Below are 26,953 nucleotides of genomic sequence, written 5' to 3'. Positions count from 1 at the left end.
TTCCTTGAGTCTGCTGCTTTCCCTAATGGTACTTCCGCACAGGCAGCTGAATTGTCCGCCTGCATTCTAGCCACTGACAAATCTGTCAATATTTATACAGACTCCTGCTACACTTTTGGAGTGGCTCATGATTTTGGCACCCTCTGGAATCATAGAGGCTTCATCACTCCTTCGGGGAAGCCCTCACAACATGGCCTGCTTATTGACAATCTTTTGGAAGCCATCCTTCTCCTATCTGCTATATCAGTCAACAAATGTACCACCCATTCAGCTACTGGGGATCCTGTCACCTTTGGTAATGCTTTTGCTGACAGGGCGGCCCATATAGCCACTACAAATCCTACTCTGCAGGCTTTGCATACACCAAAGATACGACAATGTCCTGTCACTCCTGACCTGATTGAGGGCATCCGCACGACTCAGCAATCAGCTCCCCAATCCGAGAAGGATCATTGGGCCCATTTGGGCACCACAAAATCCCGCTCACTGCATCTTCTTAGACATCCTGATGGCCTCAACATTTGCCCTAAGTCTCATCTGCATGTCCTTACCCTAGCTGCCCATGGGGCTGCGCATGTTAGGAAGCGGGAAATGCAGCATGCTTTTGTGTGTTCATGGTATGCCCCTGATTTCACAACAGCTGCTTGCACTTTGCTATCACGGTGTCTCACTTGCCTGCAGAACAACAACTCTGAACCAGTGGTTAAGTAAGACCACCTCCTGGCCCCTACAGGCCCATTGGCTCAACTCTGGATAGATTTTGCACACATGCCAACAAGGCAGGGTTTCCACTTCCTGCGAGTGATTGTTGACATGTTTTCAAAATGGGTTGAGGCTTTTGGCACCAAGTAAGATGATGCTCGAACGGTGGTTAAATGCTTGTTAAGAGATGTCATCCCCAGATTTGGGGTCCTGGACTCCATTGACAGTGATAGGGGCACTCACTTCACTACAGGTATTGTCAATGCAATTAGTAAGGCTCTGGGGATAACCTGGAAACATCATATCCCTTATCAACAGCAGTCCTCGGAAATGGCGGAAAGGTTGAATGGTACTACCAAGACTGTCCTTACTAAATCTGTGCAGTACAAAGGCTTGCCCTGGCTGGCCTGACTTGTTGCCCCTGGCTCTATACACAATCTGGAATCAGGTTAACCAGACAATAGGCCTCACCCCTTTTGAGGTCTTGCTGGGCAGGCCCACAGGTACTGCGTCTAGATCGCCCAACCTCCCTGCTGATCTGGCCTTGCTCCTGACACAGGAGTTTCCTTAATTATAACAAAGCTCTGTCTCAGCTTATCATACACAATCATGACCTCATTAATGCAGCCATCGCTGCCCCTACCACTGAACCCATGCATCCTTTCCAACCTAGGGACTACATTATGATCAAGTCATTTGAAAAGAATTAGTTTTCAATGGTACTTATTTCATTTGTGGCCAAAAGGACTACCCCTGGCTGCCTGCCTCCTAGACTCGAAAGCTGTCCCTTTCCTTTACCACTCCCATTCTTTGCCTTTTGAGACTTCCATGCCTCACAGCAAGAGGGCGCTCACAACCTTTCAGCACCTTTTATCTATCTTCTTTCCTCCCTATGCCACTCTCCAACTTGAGGTTGAGATTTGACGGATTGCTGCCACTCTGGTAGAGATTGCCAATGCCACGTCTTTGGCCTTTGACCAGCTCAATGTAGAGATGGTTGCCATCTATACTATCGCCCTCCAAAATCACATGGCCCTCAACTACCTATTAAGAAAAGAGACACTTGTGCCCTTATCAGCTCTAATTGTTGTACCTACATCCCAGGCTCCAGTGAGGATGTTACTAACATTACCGCACACATTCGTAGGGCAGCCTCCTCCCTCCATGATACTACTCCCCGATTGAATGGGTGGGTGGTCTGATTCTTGGGCTAATACCCTCCTCCAGGGTCTTGCGATAGTCATTGCCGTTTTCATTCTGCTTGCACTTATTATCATGTTCCTCAAACACTGTTGTGCCCGTTTTGGCTTCCTACTGCTGCCAAAGGTCTCAACCTCATCCCAACTTATTCAGATCCCCATTCCCGACATTCCCCCACCAATGGATGATTTTCATGATTCTTATTCCCTCGAGCCTGATGACCCTGACTCTGACAGTTACTTGGACGACTCTGAGCCCCCACCACCTAACAACCCCCACCCCCGCGTCCATCTACGATCCTCCTTTTGCCCGCTTTTCTGAACTGCCCTCCTGATTTGGTGAAAAAAGGAATTGTGGGTGAATTGTTAGATTTGTGGCTGCCATTTTTTCACATATTAAAAGCCTGGAATCCATTTTGAATCTCGTTTGATGCCTGTTTGCTAAAAGCCTGTTTCCCATACCCAGCTAAGAGGGTTCGCCTTGCAGCTGGATTAATACCTGATAAACTAATTATTTCCTTGCATGGACCTATTGAAAACTAACATCTGCTTATCAGCTACAAACTGACACTGTCCAGACATTACGTGAACGAAGCTAATGATTGGGCAAGGTGCCGAGCTTGCTCATTATCCGGCAATTAACCATTTGCTGATTATTAAACGATGGTAACCTATATAATCACGCAACTCTCTGTATCTCATCAGAGTGACTTGTGACCATCCGGTTGACTTGTTTATCCTGTGAGCTCCCAAATAAACCAGTCAATACTCAAGGATTGTGTGTGGCACTTCACTTCTAAACTGGACCACTACGAGCGAGTCACCCACTGCATAATTTTCTTCCATCCCTACAAAGGTGGCTGGATATAGTGTATATGGATTTTGGCAAGGCGTTCCAAATGGTAGGCTCATTCAGAAAGTAAGGGGGCACGGGATACAAGGAAATTTTGCTGTCTGGATACAGAGTTGGCTGGCCCATAGAAGACAGAGGGTGGTAGGAGATGGAAAGTATTCAGCCTGGAGATCAGTGACCAGTGGTGCTCCACAGGGATCAGTTCTGGGACCAGTGCTCTTAGTGGTTTTTATAAACAACTTGGATTAGGAGGTGGTAGGGCAGGTTAGTAAGTTTGCCCATGACACGAAGGTTGGTGGAGTTGTGGATAGTGTGAAGGGCTGCTGAATGTTGCAACAAGACATTGGCAGGATGCAGAACTGGGCTGATAAGTAGCAGATGGAATTCAACCTGGAAAAATGTGAAGTGATTCACTTTGGAAGGTCAAAATTTGAATGCAGAATACAGGGTTAGAGGCAGGATTCTTGTCAGTGTGGAGGAACAGAGGGATCTTGGGGTCGATGCCCATAAATACCTCAAAGTTGCCAGTTTGATGGGGTTGTTAAGAAGGCGTATGGTGTGTTGGCTTTCATTAGCAGGGGGATTGAGTTTAAGAGCAGTGAGATTATATGCTGCAGCTCTGTAAAGCCCTGGTTAGACTACACCTGGAATATTGTGTTCAGTTCTGGTCGCCTCATTATTGGAAAGATGTGGAAGCTTTTGAGAGGATGCAGAGGAGATTTATCAGGATGCTGCCTGGACTGGAGGGCAGGTCTTATGAAGACACCTCCTCCCTCACCTCCATCCAAGGCCCTAAAGGAACCTTCCACATCCATCAAAGCTTTACCTGCACATCCACTAATATCATTTATTGTATCCATTGCTCCCGATGCAGTCTCCTCTACATTGGGGAGACTGGACGCCTCCTAGCAGAGCGCTTTAGGGAACATCTCCGGGACACCCGCACCAATCAACCACACCACCCTGTGGCCCAACATTTCAACTCCCCTTCCACTCTGCCGAGGACATGGAGGTCCTGAGCCTCCTTCACCGCTGCTCCCTCACCACCAGACGCCTGGAGGAAGAACGCCTTATCTTCCGCCTCGGAACACTTCAACCCAGGGCATCAATGTGGACTTCAACAGTTTCCTCATTTCCCCTTCCCCCACCTCACCCTAGTTCCAAACTTCCAGCTCAGCACTGTCCCCATGACTTGTCCTACCTGCCTATCTCCTTTTCCACCTATCCACTCCACCCTCCTCCCTGACCTATCACCTTCATCCCCTCCCCCACTCACCCATTGTACTCTATGCTACTTTCTCCCCACCCCCACCCTCCTCTAGCTTATCTCTCCACACTTCAGGCTCTCTGCCTTTATTCCTGATGAAGGGCTTTTGCCCAAAACGTCAATTTTACTGCTCCTCGGATACTGCCTGAACTGCTGTGCTCTTCCAGCACCACTAATCCAAAATCTGGTTTCCAGCATCTACAGTCATTGTTTTTATCTTATGAAGAAAGGTTGAGGGAATTAGAGCTTTTCTCATTGGAGCAAAAATGGATAAGAGGTGACTTAATAGAGGTGTACAAGATGTTGAGAAGCATAGATAGAGTGGATAGCCAGAGACACTTTCCCATGGCAGAAATGTCTTTCACAAGGGGACACAAGTTTAAGGTAATTGGAGGAAGGTTCAGGGAAGATGTCAAAGGCAGGTTCTTTACTCAAGAGAGTGGTGGGGGCATGGAAAACACTGTTAGCAGTGGTAGGAGTCAGATACATTTAAGTGACTCTTGAATAAGCACATGGAAGTTAGCAGAATGAAGGGTACGTATGTTAGTCTGAACGTAGAGTAGGATAAAAGGTCGGCATAACATTGAGGGCCAAAGAGCCTGTACTGTGCTGTACTGTTCTATGCTCTATGAAAGATCCAATTCTCCCCAAATAATTGGAACACTGAACATTGGTGCAAACTACCTTGCATCATCAACAAAGAAATAAAAAGGGATCAAAGGAAGACTTAAAACAAATCAAATCATCCAACTGCTGTGCTCCAGATTGGCACAATTGAATGACATGATCCCTATCACAAACAAAAACAGAAATTTCTGGAAAATCTAGCACGTTTGGCAACATCTGTGGAGAAGTCAAAAAGTGTGGCGTTGGAAAAGCATAGCAGATCAGGCTCTAGATTTCTCTCTACAGATTTTGGTTCTGAAGAAGGATCACTGGACCTGAACATTAACTCTGGTTTCTCTGCATAGATGTTTGTTCTGAATGAGGATCATTGGACCCAAAACATTAACTCTGTTTTCTCTGCACAGATGCTGCCAGACCTGAGTTTTTCCAGCAATTTCTGGTTTTGTTTCTGATTTCCAGCATCCGCAGTTCTTTTAATTTTGCATTATCCCAGTGTTTTTTTTCCACCTTTCAAATCTACATCCTATGCGTGTCTGTTCACATACATGTGGTTAGTTATAACAGGGAAGAGTTTATGTTAGTAATTCAAATTTCTTTGTTACCATTAGTTAAAAACATTTTTGTTTTGGGATCAACACTTCTTTTCTGGTTAAGTGCAAAGGTAAAGGTGAAGTCCCAGAGGACCATAGGCCTGGTCTGTCATTCGAGGCAGACAATGGTGGTGAGTTTAATTTAAGGATCAGCATGCTGCATCAGACAAGGGGCAAAATTGAGAAGATAGGACCTTCATGGTAACCTCAGCCAACATGGGAATTGAACCCACACTGTTGATGTCATTGTATCAGAAACCAGCCAAATGAGCCACAACAATCTAATGGCACGATTACTTTCAATCTGACCGACATAGTTAGGTAGAATTTATCATAATCAAATATTTTCACCTTTGTGATGAGTCCAGGAAAGCAGAGCTTGTTTTCCAGCACACACTACTGGGTTGTAACCATGATTTTCAACCATTACATACTTGTTAGCTACATACTTAATTTTATGCTTTAGCTGACTACGTGTCTTTTGTCAGAATTCAGCTGACCTTTATGCAGTGAATACAGATGATCCTAACCCTCAAACTGGAGCTAAAAGAATAGTTAGTGCACTCAAATATATATCTACATATGCCACAACAATTTCAGAGTTAAAATCCCTCTCTTTTTAGCTTCCCCAACAAACTGACAGCTCCAAGACAACATTTTCACAGTTACATTCCCCAATTTAATTCACTATATGGAATCCAAATGAACCCACTTTCTCACCTGTCCTGGTCGAAATTCTGGGAAGAGTTCTGTAACATTCGGTAGTTGCTTAGTTGAATCCCGTTGCATAATACCTGCCAGCGGCAATGTGAGTTTATCTTCCTTCTGAGATTCATTCTGCCTTGATCGTGGAACGTGCCGATCTGTCTCAGATTCTGAATCAGAGGAACTGCTAAATTCAACCTTCTCTGAGGAGGATGAAGGAGCGATTATGGAAGGTAAAATGATCCCGTCATTCTCATTAGAGACAGAGCAAGGGAAAAGGGCATCAGCAGCACGCGATCCTCCAGTAGTACTCAGCACTGCTGTATTTACTCCATTTGCTGAGGAAAGAATAACAGTGAATAATGATATATTACTTTCTCTGCATCACAATCGTGTAGTTAAAAGGAGGCAATATAACATCCCCATTGAGATCACACCAAAATTTGCTTTTATTCACAGAGAAATTCCTGCCATGCTCAGTGCTTTTGTGTCATGATGATTGTTCAGACCTTCACTATTTTATTTTTCTAATTTTTGAGTGGAACAGAGAGTTGTGAATTGACAGTGACTTTTGGACTGAGCGCAGGAGCTGATTTTAAAAAAAAAGAACGAACAAACTTATATTTACTCATAGGACCTGGCCTACGAAGTTAATTGCAACTTGACTGTTGTTCAAATAACACTACATAATGGTCAAAGGCTAGCAAATGGTTTGATGTTAAAAGGAGCCATCACTGGGAGGATGGTTCCAACCAGTCTAACAAAGTGAATGTTGGAAAAAATACAGAAACCAAAGTTTAAAATCGTTTAAACTGCATTTGTAGACAGAAAGGCTGAGAAAGCTACTGGAAGTAGCCTTGTTTGCTCTCCATGTCTCCTCCCTTTATCAAGTTATTCAAAGTGTGGAGAATAGAATCCCAGTTTTAGGAAATAAGTGAGTATTCCTCAGAGCCTACTTGAAGCAGTTTGCATTGACTGGTGTCTTCAGAAATCAAGTTAGATACAATCCTGTGGTACTACACATAATTCCAACTGCTGAAGTGAATTGGTCAGTTACATCTCTTTTGTTTTTCTTCTAATTTATCCCTTAATTGTGTCTGTATGTGTGCGAGGGGGACTATGTTCAAAGAAGATTAGGTTTAAATTATATAGACATTAATTGAATTACCTTGTTATTTTGCTTTGTTCTACCCAAGATGCAATATTAGTAATAAATTGCTGATTTGTTTTTGAGCTATAAACCTGGTGTATGATATCTTCTTGATTTGATTTGATTTGTTTATTTTCATGTGTACCTAAGTACAGTGAAAAGCTTGTTTCCGAGCAGTAGAGGCAGATCATCGTAGGCAAAGACATATAGATCATATGGTGAAAAAAGACTTAGACAGAGGTATACTGGTTAAATCACAGAGTGTGAGTACAAGGCAAGATCAATATATGCAAGATCAGCATCATTTGAAGTTAGAGAGTCCATTCATCAATCTAATAACAGCCAGGAAGAAGCTGTTAGTGAACCTGCTGGTGCATGTGTTTGAGCTTCTATATCTTTGCCTGATAGAAGAGGTTATAAAATAGCATTAGCGAGATGCAATGGTCTTTCATGATCTTAGCAGCCTTTCCACACAGCGAGCCCTGTACATGGAGTCTATGGATGGAATGCTGGCTTCCATGATGGTCTGGCCTATGCATACAACTATGTGCAGTTTCTTACAGTGCTGGGCACAGCAGTTGCCATAACAGGCCATTATTCACCTGGACAGTATGTTTTCATTGGTGCACTATAAAAGTCCTTTGAAATCCTCTGTTCACCTCTGCATTGCCTTTTATTTTTATATATATATGACAAGAACGATATTCCAACTTTGGTCGAATTAAGACTCAATAGAGGCTTAGTAAAACTGCCTTAATCTGTTTTCCAAGACTGCTTTAGACAACTCTTTATTTTCATATCTCCATATTGGCCATCATTTCAGTTGAGAACCACCGGTTTGAGATTGAGCTGCTCTCGCTGAAACTAAATCTGAAATTCTGTCATGTCATGATCACTACCTCTGGAGGATCATTTTCTATGAGGTCTCTTATTAATCCTACATTATTACATGTCAAGAAATAAAATAGTATATTCCTGGATAGGTTCTGCAATATGTTGCTCGAAGAAACTATTCCTGATGTACTCAATGAATTTGTTTTCCACATTACCCTTACCCATCTGATCTGTGCTGCTAAAATTGCCAGTGACAACTGTTGTGCTTTTTTTACATGAAGGATGGTGATTATATAATTTTACTGATTATATAATTTAAAGGAGCATAATACTCACAGTTTAAAGCACCTTGGACTCTGCACATTGCAGGTAAGATTGCACTGAGGCAAGACTACAATGGCCAGGAGTCTGGAGTTAGTTTTGGAGTCATCGAGACATTGAGATGTACAGCACAAAAACAGACCCTTTGGTCCAACTCATCCATGCTGAACAAATATCCTAAATTAATCTAGTCGCATTTGCCAACTTGGCCCATATCCCCCTAAATCCTTCCTAGTCATATACCCATCCAAATACGTTTTACATGTTACAATTGTACCAGCCTCCACCACTTCCTCTAGCAGCTCATTCCATACACATGCCACCATCTGCGTGAAAAAGGTGTCCCTTAGGTCCTTTTTAAATCTTTCCCCTCTCACCTTAAACCCATGCCCTCTAGTTCTGAACTCCCTCACCTGAGGGAAAGGACCTTGTCTATTTATCCTATCCATGTCCCTCATGATTTTATAAACCTCTATAAGGTCACCCCTCTGCCTCCAACGCTCCAGGGAAAACAGCTCCAGCCTGTTCGGTCTCTCCTTATAGCTCAAACCCTCCGACCCTGGCAACATCGTTGTGAATCTTTTCTGAACCCTTTTAACTTTCACAACATCCTTCCGATAGAGGGAGACTAGAATTGCACATGATATTCCAAAAGTGGTCTAACCAATGTCCTGTACACCTACAACATGACCTCCCAAGTCCTACACACAATGGACTGACCATTAAAGGAATGAATACCAAATGCCTTCTTCACTATCCTATCTATCTGCGACTCCACTTTCAAGGAATTATACCTGCACTCCAAGCAACACTCCCCAGGACCTTATCATTCATTTTATAAGTCCTGCCCTGATTTGCCTTTCCAAACTGCAGCATCTCACATTTATCCAAGTTGAACTCCATCCGCCACTCCTCAGCCCATTGGCCCATCTGATCAAGATACCTTTGCACGCTGAGGTAACCTTCTTCGCTGTCAAGTACACCTCCAATTTTAATATCATCTACAAATTTACTAACAATACCCCATGTTGAGGTTGAAATCATCTATATAAAACCAAAAAGCAGTTGTTTATTGTGGTTAATCCAAGATGGAGGATGGGAAAAAGTTGTGGCTCAAAGAGCTGCTCCTTTTTTTGAGGTATTTTTCATGCTGGAGCTGATTTCCTCAAATTGTAGGAGCAGTAATTACTGTTTTATAAGCTGTTGTATTGTTTTGGAACTTTGGGGAAAAAAAAGATCAAAACAATGCCACTTTAAATAGGAGAAAGAGAGACAAAGGCAGTGACCACACGGGCAGTGATTTAAAAGAAGTAAATCTGCACAGCTATGTGACCAAACACTTTGTGTAAGACATAAATTAAATTAGAAGTATTCTTGAGACACATCTATTCCTAAATCAAATTCCTGAACTTTGAACAGTCACCTTCAGTTTGGCAACTAACCCTGGGTATACTTGCCGTGACAGCCTCGCACTGGAAATTATTGGAGCCGGTCAATCTCAGCAATGCTGGGGGTTAATCCCAGCAGCTTCTCCTTGCTCTCCACTCCAGATGAAAACGAAACACCAGAAAGTGACCCACACAGGAAACCAGGGACTTCCACATCCAACCCCCACCTTGACGTAACACAGTTCTTTAACTGATCCAGCTGTGGTTCGAGACTGGGTTCTGGGAGCAAACTCTCCTGCTCCATCCCCCAGGCCAACTCCCTCCAAAACTGCATACCATTTCCCTGTCACCTCTTCCAGATCTGGTCTACTGGTGGGATAGAATATATGCAGAAATGGTCAAGGCACTAACTGCGATATGGTAATATGGTACTTAAAGTACAATTCCATGAGTATGACTGCGTCAGGCTGTTGCTTGACTAGTCTGTGAGACAGCTCTTGATCTGTGACAGTCTGAGAATCAACACATTGTTGTGGCCTGGAGTCACATGTAGGTCAGACTAGATAACAAAGGCCATTTACCTTCACTCAATGACATTAGTAAACCACATATCATTTTACAACAATTAACAGTAAATTCCTGTTAATCATTCAATATTTAATTCCAGATTTTTCCTTTTCAAATTCAAATCTCACCATCTGCTATGGTGAGATGTGAACCTGGATCTCTGGATTACCAACATCATTTTCACTATGCCACAGCCTCCCCTCAGTCCCAGCTACGTGAGATCCAATACATATTAGCATGGTAGTGACTCTGCTTCTCTTGCCTAATTTATTTTAAAAATCCATTGTTGCAATTCATCTGGACCAGAGATTTTATCATCTTTAAGTCTGACTTGTTTATTTCACATTTTTAATTTCAATATTGAATATTGTTGATATTTTTGATAATAGTGATTTTTGAGAAGAAATGACATCACCAACCCAAGGAAATCGAAACACAAATAGAAAGCAGATCACTAACACCAGTGCTTCACCGGAGACTCACTGATAATGTTACCTGGTATGGTGACGAAATGTCTGAAAATGAACTTTCCAGCTCAATGAGCAAACGTACATACATTTTTGATGATATACAAGGTTTAATCAGAATTTCAGTTGCTGAATATGGATCTAAAGTGAATAACTTTGATTTGATTTATAAGTATTTGATCCCCTGATCATGAACTACCATGGTCTGATAAATTTCCTGGTATGGCAAAGGCTCACATATAAAGCTGTTTAATTTGGGAGATACAACTTGCACAAATATGCAATAATTCCTCTGCTTTCTCTTCCCTAGTAACTTAAAAGTGGATAGATGCAATACATCAAGACCAAACATTTTATCATCACCTTTAGTTTTCATGAGTTCATTTAACAAATGTTTTTTCTTATATGTACTGAACTAATTAGTCATCATTCAACTTCAACTAATTAGACTAATTAGTCTATCTGTTCTACCATCCTGGTAAATACCAATTCAATTATTGAATATTTCTCCCATCATTTTAATAATATGTATGGCATTATCCCATCCCACCCTTCCTATTTTTGTTTGATAGGTCTGTAAAATATAGATCACTGGAAAATGGCTAATATAACACCCCTATTAAAGGAGGGAGAGAGGACATCAGGTTTCTGAAACATTAGGACCAGTTCTAGTGCAGGTGAGACCTGTACAAACTGGATGGATGCATGTTAACAGGATTGAACTGATATCTTCGCAGGGAGATAATGGTGAGATTTGAACATGGTGCATTTGGGTTGGTTTAAACTAGCTTGTCAGGGAATGGGAACCTGAGGGAGTAACCCAAATGTGAAGGGAACTAAGCTGGTAAAAGGAAGTTGAAAAGCTACAAGAGAATTGAGATGTCAGGAGAAATAAAGTGGAGCATCAAGTTTGTCTCAAATACTGAATGATATGAAAAAAGCCAAGATAAGAGTACTCTACCCGAATGCATGCGACATTTGTATCATGTAGCATGATTTAGAGTATAAGTAGAGGTAAGCAATAACAATATAATTGCCATTACAGAAAATGGCTGCATAGTAATCAGCACTAGGAATTGTATATTCAAGACTATTCGCTGTTTAGGAAGGGCAGATAACGGCGAAAGGATGTGACGTTGCAGAGAGAGGGCACCAGTACATTCGTGAAGCAGGATCTGAGATCAGAACAGCAACGTGTGGAATCTGTTTGGGTGGAATTAAGGAATGGCAGAGAGCAGCAAAATAATAGTGCTTGTGTGGGTCATGGTGTAAGTCAAAGATGAGAGAAGCATGTAGGATCTGCAACACAGTAATTATGGGTGACTTTAATTTTCTTTCCCCCTTCATGCATGGGACATGGGCATCGCTGGCTGGCCAACCAGCATTTATTACCCAAACCTTTTTCCCTTGAGAAGATGGTGGTGACCTTCTTGAACTACTGCAGTCCACCTGCTGTGAGTTGACCCACAATGCTATGAGAGAGGGAATTGTAGGATTTTGACCCAGTGACACAGTATTTGATCAGCCTTGAGTGTACTAAAGGGCTAGCAGGCGCAATTCACTGAACAGTTTATGTCTCTGTCTCATGTTGTCATTTTGGCTCCCCACTTTCTAGATTCTTAAAGCCTTTGACAATTCCCTATTTAAATTTTCACTAAAATGTTGGTCCCAGCCAAGTTTAGCTGAAAACCTTCCCAGTGATCCAATTCCTTCTTGTCCAAAAAGTAATATCAATGTTCCACGAAAAGGACCCCCTCTTTCTCACACCAAAACACTAGCCACACCATTATTCTTACGGCTTTTCTGTTACTATGCTAAATTAGATGCAGTTCATGTATAATAATCCAGAAATTACTTTCGTGATTGTGCAAGACAATTTAGAGGCTAAGTCCTGATCCTACCATGTCACTGTGTTTAACTTGAAACATGACATCTGCACTGACACCATACATTTCCAAGTTTTCTTCCAGCCATAATGGCAGTGGGTAGTTCAAGATTCTCATTCTTTGCTGCAAAGGACACTACCTATCCCATGAATACAGAATATTTTACCACTAAAATATTTCTAGTTTACTCCTCTCCACATCCACCCCTTCACATACCCCAAGCTTATATTTTGACCATTTTGTGTTCGAAGTTCCTGTCAATTGAATTAAATTATGGTGCCCAACTGAATTGTTATATCAGTATAACCAAGCAGTACTACAATTACTAGCCCACAATCTGATTCAATTTGCTGATCAATTCAAGAGCATTCAACAAACTGTTCTTTCTCTGTTTCTCACTTTAAAAAACAAACAATTATTTTGAACTCACCAATTATTTCCTGTGAATTTGACTCCTCCTTATTCAGTGGAGGTGGTGGTGGAGGGGGAGGCATGAGCTTTGAGTCCATATCTTCACTGTCTGCATCATAGTCATCATCATCATTGTCTTCTGAAGTCAACAAGACGGGTGCTTTAGTATACAATTTCCATTATATGGAGACAGATCTTATTTATTTAAAAGGTTATTACAGCTTTTAAATAAAGCCAAATAAGCAATTCAATTTCAGCATTTGAAACAATTTTTAAAATGTGATTTCTATAAGAATCACATTGCCTATTCTCCTACAATACCAAAGTGCAGGCCTCTGATCTATTTCCAAGAGCATGTCAACAATTTGGGGAAATTCGTATTAAGCTGAAAAACCAGAATAATTGAAATATCAGATATTACATTTACCTGTATTCCTAAACCCACTACGTTATTTTTCCTATACCAGCCCACCAGCTCTTTCTGTCATACCTGAAGTGTTAACACAAACAATTCATTCTAGCTTTTACCAATTGAATCTATTACTCATCATAGGCCCGTTACTACAATAGAGGCATGTTTTCAGTCTTTACTTTTTTTACTTTATTGCCAATCAGTAAAATGACAGGTTTCACTACTCAATATAGGAGTACAGTTAACTGGTTAATACATCTAAAATAATCTTGTTTACCCAGTCTCCTTAGTGGCTGAAGATTTCCCATCACCTGACGATACCTGCGGGTCTCATCCTCTGCTACCTCATTGATATCGGAGTAATCAATGGCATCATCCTTACTCTGAATCCAACCTACATACATAAGAACAATCATTAATCAGCTGAGCTAAATGAACTGCCTTGGGCCGAGGAATAACATGGAGCAGATCTGGACTTGTTTGTAGATCTTCAGGAGGACAGTGATGAGTAGACTTGCATTTGTATACAGCCAAAATATTTCAAAGAGAAGTTTCACATCTGCCATGGAGAAAATTTTAGAAGCTATTATTAAAAACTTTATTACAGAGGACGTGGACTAGGTCATGCTAATCAGGCAAAGCCAACATACTTTTGTCAAACATAAATCATGTTTAACTAATTTACTGGAGTTCTTTGAAGAACTAACTTGTGCTATGAATAAAGGGAAATCAGAGGATGTGTTGTACTGAGATTTCCAGAAGGCATTTGATAAAGTGCAATATCAAAGATTATGTTGGAAAATAAATCCTCATAGCATTAGGGGGTAAAATACTGGCAAGGATAGAGGATTGGCTGGCTAAGAGAAAGGACAGTAGGAATAAATATGTCTTTGTCAGGCCGGCAGATGTCAGTGGTGTACCGGAGCCTCAATTATTTACAATTTACATAAATTATCAGGAGGAAGAGATATGCTAAATTTGCTGATTATACAAAAATAGGTTGGAAAGTGAGTTGTGAAGAGGATATAAGGAACCTAAAAAGGGATATAAATAGGAAAGTAAATGAACAAAGACCTAACAAATGGAGCACAACACAGCTAAGTGTGGAATTACCCATTTTGGCCGTAAGAATAGAAATGCATATTATCTAAATGCGAGAGATTATACAGGTCTGAGATGCAGAGAGACTTGGGTGCCCCAGTACATGAATCACAAAATGTTAGCTTGCAGGTACATCAAGTAATCAGAAAAGTTAAAAGAATGTTGTGTTTTATGGTGACAGGAATTGATGCGCAAGTGTAGAGAGGTTACCCTTCAGTTGTACAGATCATTGATGACACCACATCTGGAGTACTTCGGCAGTATTTGTCAACATAATGACAGAAGGATGTTAATGCATTGGAAGCAGTTCAGAGAAGGTTTACTAGACTAATTCCTTAGGAGGAAAGGCTTGACAGGGTACGCCTGTATCCGTTGCAGTTCAGAAACATCAGGGGTGACTTAACAGAAGCACAAGATCCTTAGGGGACTTGATCAGGTGGATATTGAAAGGATGTCTCCCCTTCTGGGAGAATCTTGAACTAGGTGATACTATTTTAAAAATAAAGTGGTGGTCTATTTAAGACAGAGATATGGACACATTTTCTCGCTCAGATTTATGAGATTCTTTGGAATCCTCTTCCTCAAAAGGCAGTGGTGCAGAATCTTTAAATATTTTTAAGACAGAAATAGACAGATGCTTGATTACAAAAGGGATGAAAGATTACTAGGGATATGCAGAAACGTAGAGTTAAGGTTAAAATCAGATCAGACCTAATATTAATGAATGGCAGAGCAGGCTTAAAGAGCCAAGTGAGCTTCTCTTGATCCTTGTTCATATATTTGTAAGAAAAATGATTGCCAAGCTAAAGGAAGAGAGATCAGGGGAGAGGAACACAAGAGTCATAAAGATGTACAGCATGGAAACAGACCCTTTGATCCAACCCGTCCATGCCGACCAGAAATCCCAATCCAATCTAGTCCCACCTGCCAGCACCCAGCCCATATTCCTCCAAACCCTTCCTATTCATATACCCATCCAAATGCCTTTTAAATGTTACAATTGTACCAGCCTCCACCACTTCCTCTGGCAGCTCATTCAATACACATACCACCCCCTGCAAGAAAAAGTTGCCCCTTAGGTCTCTTTTATATCTTTCCCCTCTCACCCTAAACCTATGCCCTCTAGTTCTCGACTCCCCCACCCCAGGGAAAAGACTTTATCTATTTATCCTATCCATGCCCCTCATAATTTTGTAAACCTCTATAAGGTCACCCCTCAGCCTCCGACGCTCCAGGGAAAACAGCCCCAGCCTGTTCAGCCTCTCCCTGTAGCTCAAATCCTCAAACCCTGGCAACATCCTTGTAAATCTTTTCTGAACCCTTTCAAGTTTCACAACATCTTTCCGATAGGAAGGAGACCAAAACTGCACGCAATATTCCAACAGTGTCCTAACCAATGTCCTGTACAGCTGCAACATGACCTCCCAACTCCTGTACTCAATACTCTGACCAATAAAGGAAAGCATACAAAACGCCTTCTTCACTATCCTATCTACCTGCGACTCCACTTTCAAGGAGCTATGAACTTGCAATCCAAGGTCTCTTTGTTCAGCAACACTCCCTACGACCTTACCATTAAGTGTATAGGTCCTGCTAATATTTGCTTTCCCAAAATGTAGCACCTTGCATTTATCTGAATTAAACTCCATCTGATACTTCTCAGCCCATTGGCCCAACTGGTCCAGATCCTGTTGTAGTCTAAGGTAACCCTCTTCGCTGTCCACTACACAACCAATTTTGGTCTCATCTGCAAACTTGCTAACTGTACCTCTTATGCTCGCATCTAAATCATTTATGTAAATGACAAAAAGTAGAGGACCCAGCACCGATCCTTGTAGCACTCCACTGGTCACAGGCCTCTAGTCTGAAAAACAACCACACCACCACCCTCTGCCTTCTACCTTTGAGCCAGTTCTGTATCCAAATGGCTAGTTCTCCCTGTATTCCATGAGATCTAACCTTGCTAATCAGTCTCCCATGGGAACCTTGTCAAATGTCTTACTGAAGTCCATATAGATCACAACTACTGCTCTGCCCTCATCAATCTTCTTTGTTATTTCTTCAAAAAACTCAATCAAGTTTGTGAGACATGATTTCCAACGCACAAAGCCATGTTGACTATCCCAAATCAGTCCTTGCCTTTCCAAATACATGTACATCCTGTCCCTCAGGATTCCCTCCAACAACTTGCCAACCACTGAGGTCAGGCTCACTGGGTCTATAGTCCCTGGCTTGTCTTTACCGCCCTACTTAAACATTGGCACCACATTTGCCAACCTCCAGTCTTCCAGCACCTCACCTGTGACTATCGATGATACAAATATCTCAGCAAGAGGCCCAGCAATCACTCTCTAGCTTCCCAGAGTTCTCGGGTACAACTGATCAGGTCCTGGGGATTTATTCACCTTTAACTGTTTCAAGACATCCAGCACTTCCTCCTCTGTAATCTGGACATTTTGCAAGATGTCACCATCTATTTCCCTGCAGTCTATATCTTCCATATCCTTTTCCACAGTAAATACTGTTGCAAAATATTCATTTAGTATCTCCCACATTTTCTGTGGCTCCACACAAAGGCCGCCTTGCTGATCTTTGAGGGGCCCTGTTCTCTCCCTAGTTACCCTTTTGTCCTTAATATATTTGTAAAAACCCTTTGGATTCTCCATAATTCTATTTGCCAATGCTATCTCATGTCCCCTTTTAGCCCTCCTGATTTCCCTCTTAAGTATACTCCTACTTTCTTTATACTCTTCTAAGGATTCACTCGATCTATCCTGTCTCTACCTCACATATGCTTCCTTCTTTTTCTGAACCAAACCCTTAATTTCTTTAGTCATCTAGCATTGCCTATACGTACCAGCCTTCCCTTTCACCCTGACAGGAATATACTTTCTCTGGATTCTTGTTATCTCATTTCTGAAGGCTTCCCATTTTCAAGCCGTCCCTTTACCTGCGAACATCTGCCCCCAATCAGCTTTCGAAAGTTCTTGCCTAACACCGTCAAAATTGGCCTTTCTCCAATTTAGAACTTCAACTTTTAGATCTGGTTTATCCTTTTCCGTCACTATTTTAAAATGAATAGAATTATGGTCGCTGGCCCCAAAGTGCTCCCCCAGTGACACCTCAGTCACCAGCCCTGCCTTATTTCCCAAGAGTAGGTCAAGTGTTGTACCTTCTCTAGTAGGTACATCCACATACTGAATCAGAAAATTGTCTTGTACACACTTAAGAAATTCCTCTCCATCTAAACCTTTAACACTATGGCAGTCCCAGTTGCTGTTTGGAAAGTTAAAATCCACTACCATAACTACCCTATTATTCTTACAGATAGCTGAGATCTCCTTACAAGTTTGTTTCTCAATTTCCCTCTGACTATTAAGGGGTCTATAATACAATCCCAATAAGGTGATCATCCCTTTCTTATTTCTCAGTTCCACCCAAATAACTTCACTGGATGTAATTCCGGGAATATCCTCCCTCAGCACAGCTGTAATGCTATCCCTTATCCAAAAATGCTACTCCCCCTCCTCTCTTGCCTTCCTTTCTATCCTTCCTGTAGCATTTGTATCCTGGAACATTAAGCTGCCAGTCCTGCCCATCCCTGAGCCACGTTTCTGTAATTGCCATGATATCCCAGTCCCATGTTCCTAACCATGCCCTGAGTTCATCTGCCTTCCCTGTTAGGCCCCTTGCATTGAAATAAAGCAGTTTAATTTATTAGTCCTACCTCGCAAGTAGTTTTAAGAGCAGTCTTAAAAGAGGGCAGAGAATGAGAGAGACACGGATATTACTGACTTGAAAAGGAACTAGGGTGGGATGCATCAAAAGAAACAGTAATTCGCTCCAGCAGTATTATATTGAATCAGCAGGTTACAAAGGCATACCTCAACTTCAGCAGCAAATAGGCTGAGAGACAGTAACTGGACTAAGTAAGCTTGAGATTTCAGCTGGGGGAGGAAAATTAACTAAATATTTACAACTGTTAAATGATGTATAAGAATTTAACTCCAAGAAAATGAATAGTCAATAAATATATCTCTGGAGGTTAAAAAAAGAGGCGATAAGGAGGTCCACAATGTAAAGTTACCATATCTGAAGATTAGTCCATCTGTGGTGGAGCCCGAGAGCTGGAAGTATGGAAAGAACATATTAGAACGTAAGGCTGGAAATTCTTTCAACAGAAGAGAAAAGTGAAGTCCAAGAGAAAATGAGGATTGTAGAATTCTGGAATTTATGTAGGGCACATCAGAATGCCCAGAAGGATTTCAATATTTAAAACATATTCCAGTAATCCCTCCGGTATCAGACACATACAGGGAATGAGGAATAAGGGTTACATGGATCTTAGAATCCCTACAACATGGGAAGAGGTCATGCATTAAGTGAGCATTAATTCTCCAAACAGCAAGACCCAGACCCCTACCCATCCCGTAATCCTGCATTTAGCTTGGCATATCCACCTAACCCTGTACATCTTTGACTGCCAGTTATAGGAGAAATACCAGTGCTGGCTGAAATAACTCAACACATTGCTGGCAGAAGATGAGTGCGGTTTTTAAAAACAAGCAGTCACAAATACTTATCAGTGAGATTTTGATCAAAAGAAGAAAATGAGAGAATTAAACTGAGAGCACGAGAAAAACATGACCAAATAATAGTTCCTGGAATGAGGAAACTTGCTCCTGACCTGATAAGTCAATCACTCCACCTTGAAGAAGTTTCAGGAGGTGATAATTCTGATTTTCCATTTTGAATCCCAGATTATTGTACAATGGAAAAAGCAAGTGCGTGCAGTCCGGACAACTTTCTGATTGCCGGTTGTATGAGAATTCCTGATGCCTGGGTGCTGGATAAATGGGACTTTACTGTGTATCTTTTAAATTTACTTTATGGAAAGTCATTGCTTACCCTCTGCATTGCTACTCCTTTCATCAGATTCCACTGCATCATCCTCACTGGCTGTGATTTCTTTGATAAGAGTCCCAAGACCCAATGTTCCCAAACCATCCAGATGCTTTTTTGACTCCTGTGAACAGACAGTGAACACATTACAACTCACTAAAGCTTGCATGGATCAGTTAGAGATGAACAAGACACAGCAATGAAATGATATAATTTTTCTGATCTACTTAACAAGTCAATGAAAATAATGCCACATAGACATGAGTGATTTCACTAAAACAGCAAATAAATCTGGAAAACATCTTATCCTGTTCTCTCCCTCTCAATTAAATATTCACATCTTTACTGCAAAGCAAAGTGTGGTTTCAACACTGGGCCCAATAAATGCTGAAAAAATCTATGCTTTTCAAGGCAAGTCAAGAATGTGTTTCTGCCTTGAGATGTGGTTGCTTTTTCCATTGTCAAAACAGAGCTCCATTATCCAGTAATTTAGTTGGTTATGTTTTTGCACTGCTTTTCAAATAGAGAAACGCTCTTAATGAAGAAAGAAGTAGACGCTAATGAGAGGAGGGTCACTACAAACATTCTGGGGACCTTCAATTGACCAAAATATGGACCAGCTATAAAAGTACAATGGCTACATGAATGCGTCAGAGGTTGGGAATTCTGAGGCAATCAACTCATCTCCTGTGTCTCCAAAACAATTGCAGCAACACATAAGCAGTGGGGCAGAATATTGTCCACTTGCTGGGATGAATGCTGGGCAACAACACTCAAGAAGCTCTACACCATCCAGAACAAAGCAGCCCTCCAGATCACCATCTTAACAACTATATTCAAACATTCGTCCCAACCCAATCACTGTCTATAACCTATAAGACGCATTCCATCAACTTGGCAAGCCTTCTTTCACAGCACCTACCAAACCCATCTATTACCTAGATAGACATCACAAACAGGGAACACCATCGTTTGCAAGTTCCTTGCCCAAACCACATACAACCCTGAACAGTTAAAACTGTATTGCATAGCTTCAGCTGTTACTGGAACTGCCTGTATTGCAGGTAACACGGAGTAAAACCAGTCCACATGGACTGCAATCATTCAAGAAAGAAAACAGCTTGCCACCACCTTCTCAAGTGCTGTTAGGAATGGGCAACAAATGTGGCTTGGCCAGTAGCACAGACACACTTGGACTTCTTTCTTAAAAATACAGAGGCCACAGTCAATATGAAAGAAAATCCAAACTCTTAAAATCAATTCGCTGGGGCATAAACAGTTTGTGAAGTTTAATAAAGACAGAGTAACAGTAGTGTTAGATAAAGTCTTCTGAATGACAATGTATGAAATATCATTTAATTGGTTAAAAAACTAGAAAGGAGCTTAATTCCAGACACAGAATTATGTAAAACAAAAGGTGTATATCAGTGACAACTCATAATAATACAGCAGGCCTATGCTGTTGTGGTCAACAGGATTTGTCAACTGCAACGGTACTCGAAAGTGATTAAATTCCAAGTCATAGGTTTCTGCGAGGAAATTTGTAGAAGAAAATTATACCATGTAGACTGTAAAAGTGTGTTACATTAAAGCTGAGATAAAATATACATCGAAAGCAGCTCTAGCAACTTCTTTTTGCTTTACAAGATTCTGTAATTTTCTTCCTGAATAAAACTTACGTCTGTGAATAATGTTTTTAAGCTGTCATACAACGAAAACTAAGCCAATGGGCATTAATAGCAGCAACTTACATAATTGTTCATATTATGCTGTTTCAGTTTGTGAATGTAATGATAAAAACAATAGTTTGGACATCCACAGTAAAATTTTCTGCCTGCTAAAAAAATTTATCTTGTTCTTCAAGTAGACACACACACACACATAGATATAGTCATGCACTTTCTACACTGCTACAGTGCTAATGAAAATACACATTACCTTGTCAAGGACACTATCATCCTCCAACTGTCCATCCTCATTAATGTTCCCAAACAGAAAGCCAGTGAGAGAGAATGGTTGTTCATGATCCTCATCACTGTCTGAGTCAGACATCTTCAGATACTACCAATCCACGTTCTAAAAATAAGAGCAAAAGTAAGTCGCCTTGACCATATGATTTAAATCACCCATTGATTCACACTCAGCTTCAATTAAGAGTTCTGCAAAACACAATATTTTTCAGTCTGTCCTTTACAGAAGGAAATCTGCCGTCTTTACCCAATCTGGTCTGCTTGTATCTCCGGACTACCAGCAATGTGGTTAACTCTTAATTGGCCTCTGAAATGGCCTAGAGATCTAATCAGTTCAAGAGCAAACAGGTACAGACAACAAATATCAGATTTGACAGGAATGTTCAAATCTCATATTAAAATTTTAGAAGTCTCACTAAATTTCTGTTGCTTCCTTGAATATCAGAATTGGTGGGGTGGTGCATCAAATTTGTCAAATCCAACATTTCCGCCACCTGCAATCAGATATCACCACCCCAAAAAGACGTTTGCTTTCCCACCCATCTGCTTCCCACAAGGACCATTCACTCTGTGACCCCTTCATCAACTCTACACTCCCCACACCCAGTACCTTTCCCTGCAAACAGGTCAGGTGCAACACCTGCCCCCACACCTCCCCTCACTTCCATGCAAGGCCCTAAACAAGCCTTCCAGACCTGACAGAGATTCACCTGCACATCATTCAACCTTATCTATTGCATCCGTTGTTCCCGATGTGGTTTCCCCATATATCGGGGAGATCCAACGCAGACTCGGGGACAAAAGAGCATCTGCGCTCTGCACGCATCAACCAGCCCGACCTTCCAGTTGCCATTCACTTTAATTACCTCTCCCACTTCCCCAGTAACATGCCCATCCTTGGCAGCCTCCAGAGTGAGGCCAAACAGAAACTGGAGAAACAACAATATTTCACCTGGGAAGCTTACAGCCCAATAGCCTCAACATCGACTTCACCAGCTTCAAAATCCCTCCTCCCCCAGCCTTATCCCATATCTAGCCCCATGCCCCTTCCTCTTGCTTTCTTGACCTGTCCTAACCTATCCATCTTCCTTATCTTCAGATCCTCGGATCTTGAAAGCAATAGAAAATGGGAATTCCTGTGGAATACCACTCCTAGAGGTCAACAAAACATCCAAAATTTGATTGATTAATTGATGAATACAAAGTTACGTTTTACTTGGGTGAAGTGCAGGCTTGTCCTGCCAAAGTTAACTCTTTTCAGCTTTTTACAGAAAGTCGAGCTTATAGATTTCTGTACAATATTACAATATTAATTTCAAACCTGAGCAACAGTTTTTCAGTCCAGGTTGTGCTCCTCATGAATGTTTTCTTCCAGGTCTATTCAATCTAAATCCCAAAGAAAATCAATTCAAATGATGTTTCCATTTAGTTCAGAAATGTAGTTCTCTCAAAAATGGAATGTCTTTACAAGGTCTTTTGCTCTGGTCATATGAATAAAGCCTACTTCTTTTGCAGGATCAGACAAAATCAATGCTCGACTTTGATTAAGTCTTTTCCAACAGGTTGTAGTCTCAGGACTTAATGAGGTTGGGCTCTGCAGTTTCTACCTTTCATAAATTATTTTAAAAGTGAATGTTGATTTATCTTGTGCGTGACAGAAAATTTGGGTTTAATCATAAATAACGCTAAACAAAGTGTAATAATTTAAAAGATAGCAGAGTAGACGTCAATGGACAAAGAGATGCCAAACAAAATTCAACATAAATCTAATTTTTTTTGATTTTGTTAAAGAATCAAGACTGCAGTATGTCTATAGCAACAAGTGTTTTTTTTTGTGGATCCAAACTGTTCTGTTCTGTCAGGCATAACTGTTGTTTTTCCACTGCCTCTGTCTCCGCACCTACTTCATCAGGCAGGACTCTTCCCCCCACAAACCACTGATCCCTTCACCCACCTCCAGTATTCACCCTCCACTTGTACCACTTTCCCTTTCCTCCTGCTCGCCTCCTCAATCTCTTTGTTGAAAACTGCCAATGTGACATCGCCCATTTCAATTTCTCTGCTCCTCTCAGCCACTCTAACCTGCCCATTTTGATTAGATTAGATTAATTACAGTGTGGAAACAGACCCTTTGGCCCAACAAGTCCACACCAACCCTCCGAAGAGCAACCCACCCAGACCCATTCCCCTACACTTACCCCTTCATCTAACACTACGGGCAACTTAGCCTGGCCAATTCACCTAACTTGCATATTTTTGGACAGTGGGAGGAAACCGGAGCACCCAGAGGAAACCCACGCAGACATGGGGAGAATGTGCAAACTCCACGCAGACAGTTGCCTGGGGCGGGAATTGAACCCAGGTCTTTGGTGCTGAGGCAGCAGTGCTAACCACTGTGCCACCATGCCGCTCCAAATCAATAAGACAAAGCCTCCCTTCAAACTTCACTTCTTATGACTGCCTTTTTTAGTTGGCAGTGAAAACAGCAATGAGAGCAACCTGGGAATACATACTATCCCCCTCTCAGCCCTTTGCATGAGGGAGTAATTTCGGATCTTGCTCCACTTTGTAACTGCTGCTCAATACTTAGTTCAGACATAACTGATCCTATTGAATATTAATAGCATAGTTTGAAGTGGTACTTGGGATCAGGGTAAAGATGAAAATGTGGCAGAATGCAGATAACATGAGAGAGTTTGATGGGAAAAATGAAATGGCATGGGATGTGGATGACACAGGACAGAATGGTATGTAAGACGCTATAGAATGGAGAATGACATGGGAAGGCAGAGATGAGAGATGTAGTACTCAAAGGACAGACCAACGTGGCAAAGGAGGTAGGGGAGGCATGGAAGAGATGCACAAGATGATGGAAGTGGTTAAGTATGACAAAATCAAGTGGTCAATTATTTGAATCAATTTCACAAAAGCTATTCTTCCTGCTAAAAATGAATATTTATTAGATTTAAATGAAAATGTTTCAGAAAAGCTGTCAAGAGAAATAAAAGTTAGCACTGATTCAATAGAAGATTATAATAATCTATACATCCAGAGTCTCTACACAATCTAACTCAATAGGAATTCCACATCTAGCTTCTTTCTTCATTACTAGCCTCTCCCTTCAATTCCACCAAATTCAATATACACAACTGCAAGAATTCATAAATGTGTGTCACTCTGATTATTCCTTCAGTTGTATCATTCCTTATGTTTGTTCACTGACCTAACTTTCTCTTGATAGAATCATCGAGTTATAGAGTGATACTGCATGGAAACAGGCCCTTCACCCCAAACTGGTCCATGTTGACCATGATGCCCACTCTGCTAGTTCCATTTGCCCACATTTGGTCCATATCCCTCTAAACCCTTCCCATCCATGTACAGTTCTAAAATGTTGCTATTGATTCTTAAACCTCTCCCCTCTCACCTTAAACCTATGCCTTCTAGATTTCAAATCCCCATCCCCAGAACAAAACTATATGCATTCATCCTATTTATGACCCTCATGATTTTACACATCTCAGTGAGGTCACCCATCATTCTCCTACATTCCAAGAAATATCTCTTTGTTCTTGTGGACTTGCTTCATGCTATAGTTTGTTACCTGCAATCTCTGAACTAGTTTGTTAATCCTGCACTATCAGCAACCTGGAGGTTATCATTGACCAGAAACTGAATTGGCCTAGTCATATAATTACTATGGCCACAAGAGTAAGTCAGAGGCTATGAATCTACATCAAGCAATTCACCTTCTGACTTGATAAAGTGTGTTCACTATCAATAATTAAGGAGTGAGATGGAATACCCCCCAGTCGCCTGATGAGTACAGTTTCAATAACACTTAAGACACCTGATAGCATCAGGACAAAATATCCTGTTTGATTGGCACCAATCCATAAACATTTATTTCCTTTACCACGAACACTCAGTAGTAGCTGTGTCCCACTTGCTGGATGCACTACAAAAAATCACCAAGGAGCGATAGGGAGAGGATGAATATGCTGGGGCTGTGTTCCAAGGAGTGTCAAAGGCTGAGAGGTGACCTTGATAGAGGTTTATAAAATCATGAGAGACATGAATAGGATAAATAGCAAAGGTCTTTTCCCCAGGGTGGGGGAGTCCAGGCCTAGAGGGCATAGCTTTAGGGTGAGGGGGGAAAGATATAAAAGGGACCAAAGGGGTGACTTTTTCACAAAGAGGGTGGTGCGTGTATGGAATGAGCTGCCAGAGGAGGTCATGGAGGCTGGTACAATTGCAACATTTAAGAGGCATCTGGATGGGTATATGAACAGGAAGGGTTTAGAGGGATACGAGCAAAGTGCTGGCAAATGGGAATAGATTAGATTAGGATAACTGGTCGGCATGAACAAGTTGGACCAAAGGGTCTGTTTCCGCGTTGAACATCTCCTATGACTCTTTAGATACCACCTTTCAAACCCATGACCACTGCCATGGAGGACAAAGGTAGCAAACATCACCATGTGCAACGTCCATTCCAAGCCACTCACCAAGTCATTCTGATTTGGAAAAACTTTGTTAATTCTTCAATGTTACTGGGTCAAAATCCTGAAACTCGCTCCCTAACAATATTGCGGGTTGACCTATACCAAATGGACTGGAGTGGTTCATGAACACAGTTCACCAACACCTTCTCAATGACAACTAGGACTGGCCAATAAATGCTGACCCAGCCAAAAATACCCATATCCCATGAATAAACTGAAAAAATACTATTTCTCTCATGTTGTCTCCAAGTTACAAGGCCTACTTCCTACTCTCTTGACCCTATTCTCAACATGCTCTTGACCAGCCAAACTCTCTTCTCAGAAATCATATTAACTAATACTGTGAATAATTACCTTGCTATGGATACAGTTTGCCCAAACTTTGAAATGCACCATCTCCCCAACTTATACAAACACTCTCTTATACTTGCAAATTTCTACCCTACTTCCAATCCACCTTTAAGATCTCTGGACATGTAGTCACTTTCCAAAGCACTGCCATCCCTCTCACAACTCTTCACCAGGTTTCTGGCATTTTCCTACAACATTCTGCTGAGCTTTTCCAGCAATTTCTGCTTTTGTTTCTGATTTACAGCATCGGCAGTTCTTTCAGTTTTTCTTCTGATGACCCTACTCAAAGTCACAAATGCCACAAACTGTCACAAAACCAGAGCATCCTCCAACACCTTACCTCTGCCATCCAGGTGAGTGGGTCTTTCTTTCTCTAGCTCCACTCCCACCTGTACAGTCACAGTCAATGAATGATCTCCTCCACAAAGTCCAAAGCAAAACACTGAATTAAATTATGTCCCACTTTTCCATTCCTCATTATTAATTCTGAAACTGCATCCTCCAAGTGCCCCTTAATCACTTTAACTACTTTTTGTTGGAACGTATCTGTCTTTTCAGTTACTGCTATTTGTGCAATTCCACTGCAACTCTTAAGACATTGTATTAACATTTTTAAAAGGACTATTATTAAGGCTCTGGATTAGTGGTGCTGGAAGAGCACAGCAGTTCAGGCAGCATCCAAGGAGCAGTAAAATCAACGTTTCGGGCAAAAGTCCTTAATCAGGAATACAGGCAGAGAGCCTGA

General features: G+C 41.4%; 1 protein-coding gene across 5 annotated transcripts in view; it reads right to left on the bottom strand.

Moving 5' to 3' along the window:
- taf1 (TAF1 RNA polymerase II, TATA box binding protein (TBP)-associated factor) overlaps positions 1-26,953 on the bottom strand; it is a 172,676-nt gene that overhangs the window by 144,151 nt on the left and 1,572 nt on the right. For 4 of the 5 annotated variants that reach the window (XM_072595163.1, XM_072595165.1, XM_072595166.1 and 1 more), the window contains exons 2-7: positions 22,674-22,738; positions 21,321-21,458; positions 19,389-19,506; positions 13,657-13,773; positions 12,987-13,106; positions 5,959-6,281 (exon numbers count right to left, since the gene is read on the bottom strand). In XM_072595163.1, coding sequence (XP_072451264.1) covers positions 5,959-6,281; positions 12,987-13,106; positions 13,657-13,773; positions 19,389-19,506; positions 21,321-21,434 — 792 coding nt within the window. In that variant the 5' untranslated portion in view covers positions 21,435-21,458; positions 22,674-22,738. The remainder of the gene's footprint in view (positions 1-5,958; positions 6,282-12,986; positions 13,107-13,656; positions 13,774-19,388; positions 19,507-21,320; positions 21,459-22,673; positions 22,739-26,953) is intronic. The other variant, XM_072595164.1, reaches the window with a different exon arrangement.

Source organism: Chiloscyllium punctatum, chromosome 25, assembly GCF_047496795.1.
Source record: "Chiloscyllium punctatum isolate Juve2018m chromosome 25, sChiPun1.3, whole genome shotgun sequence".
Classification (NCBI taxonomy): domain Eukaryota; kingdom Metazoa; phylum Chordata; class Chondrichthyes; order Orectolobiformes; family Hemiscylliidae; genus Chiloscyllium; species Chiloscyllium punctatum.
The sequence above is the reverse complement of the archived record's forward strand: the minus strand, read 5'-3'. Positions and strand labels throughout refer to the sequence as shown.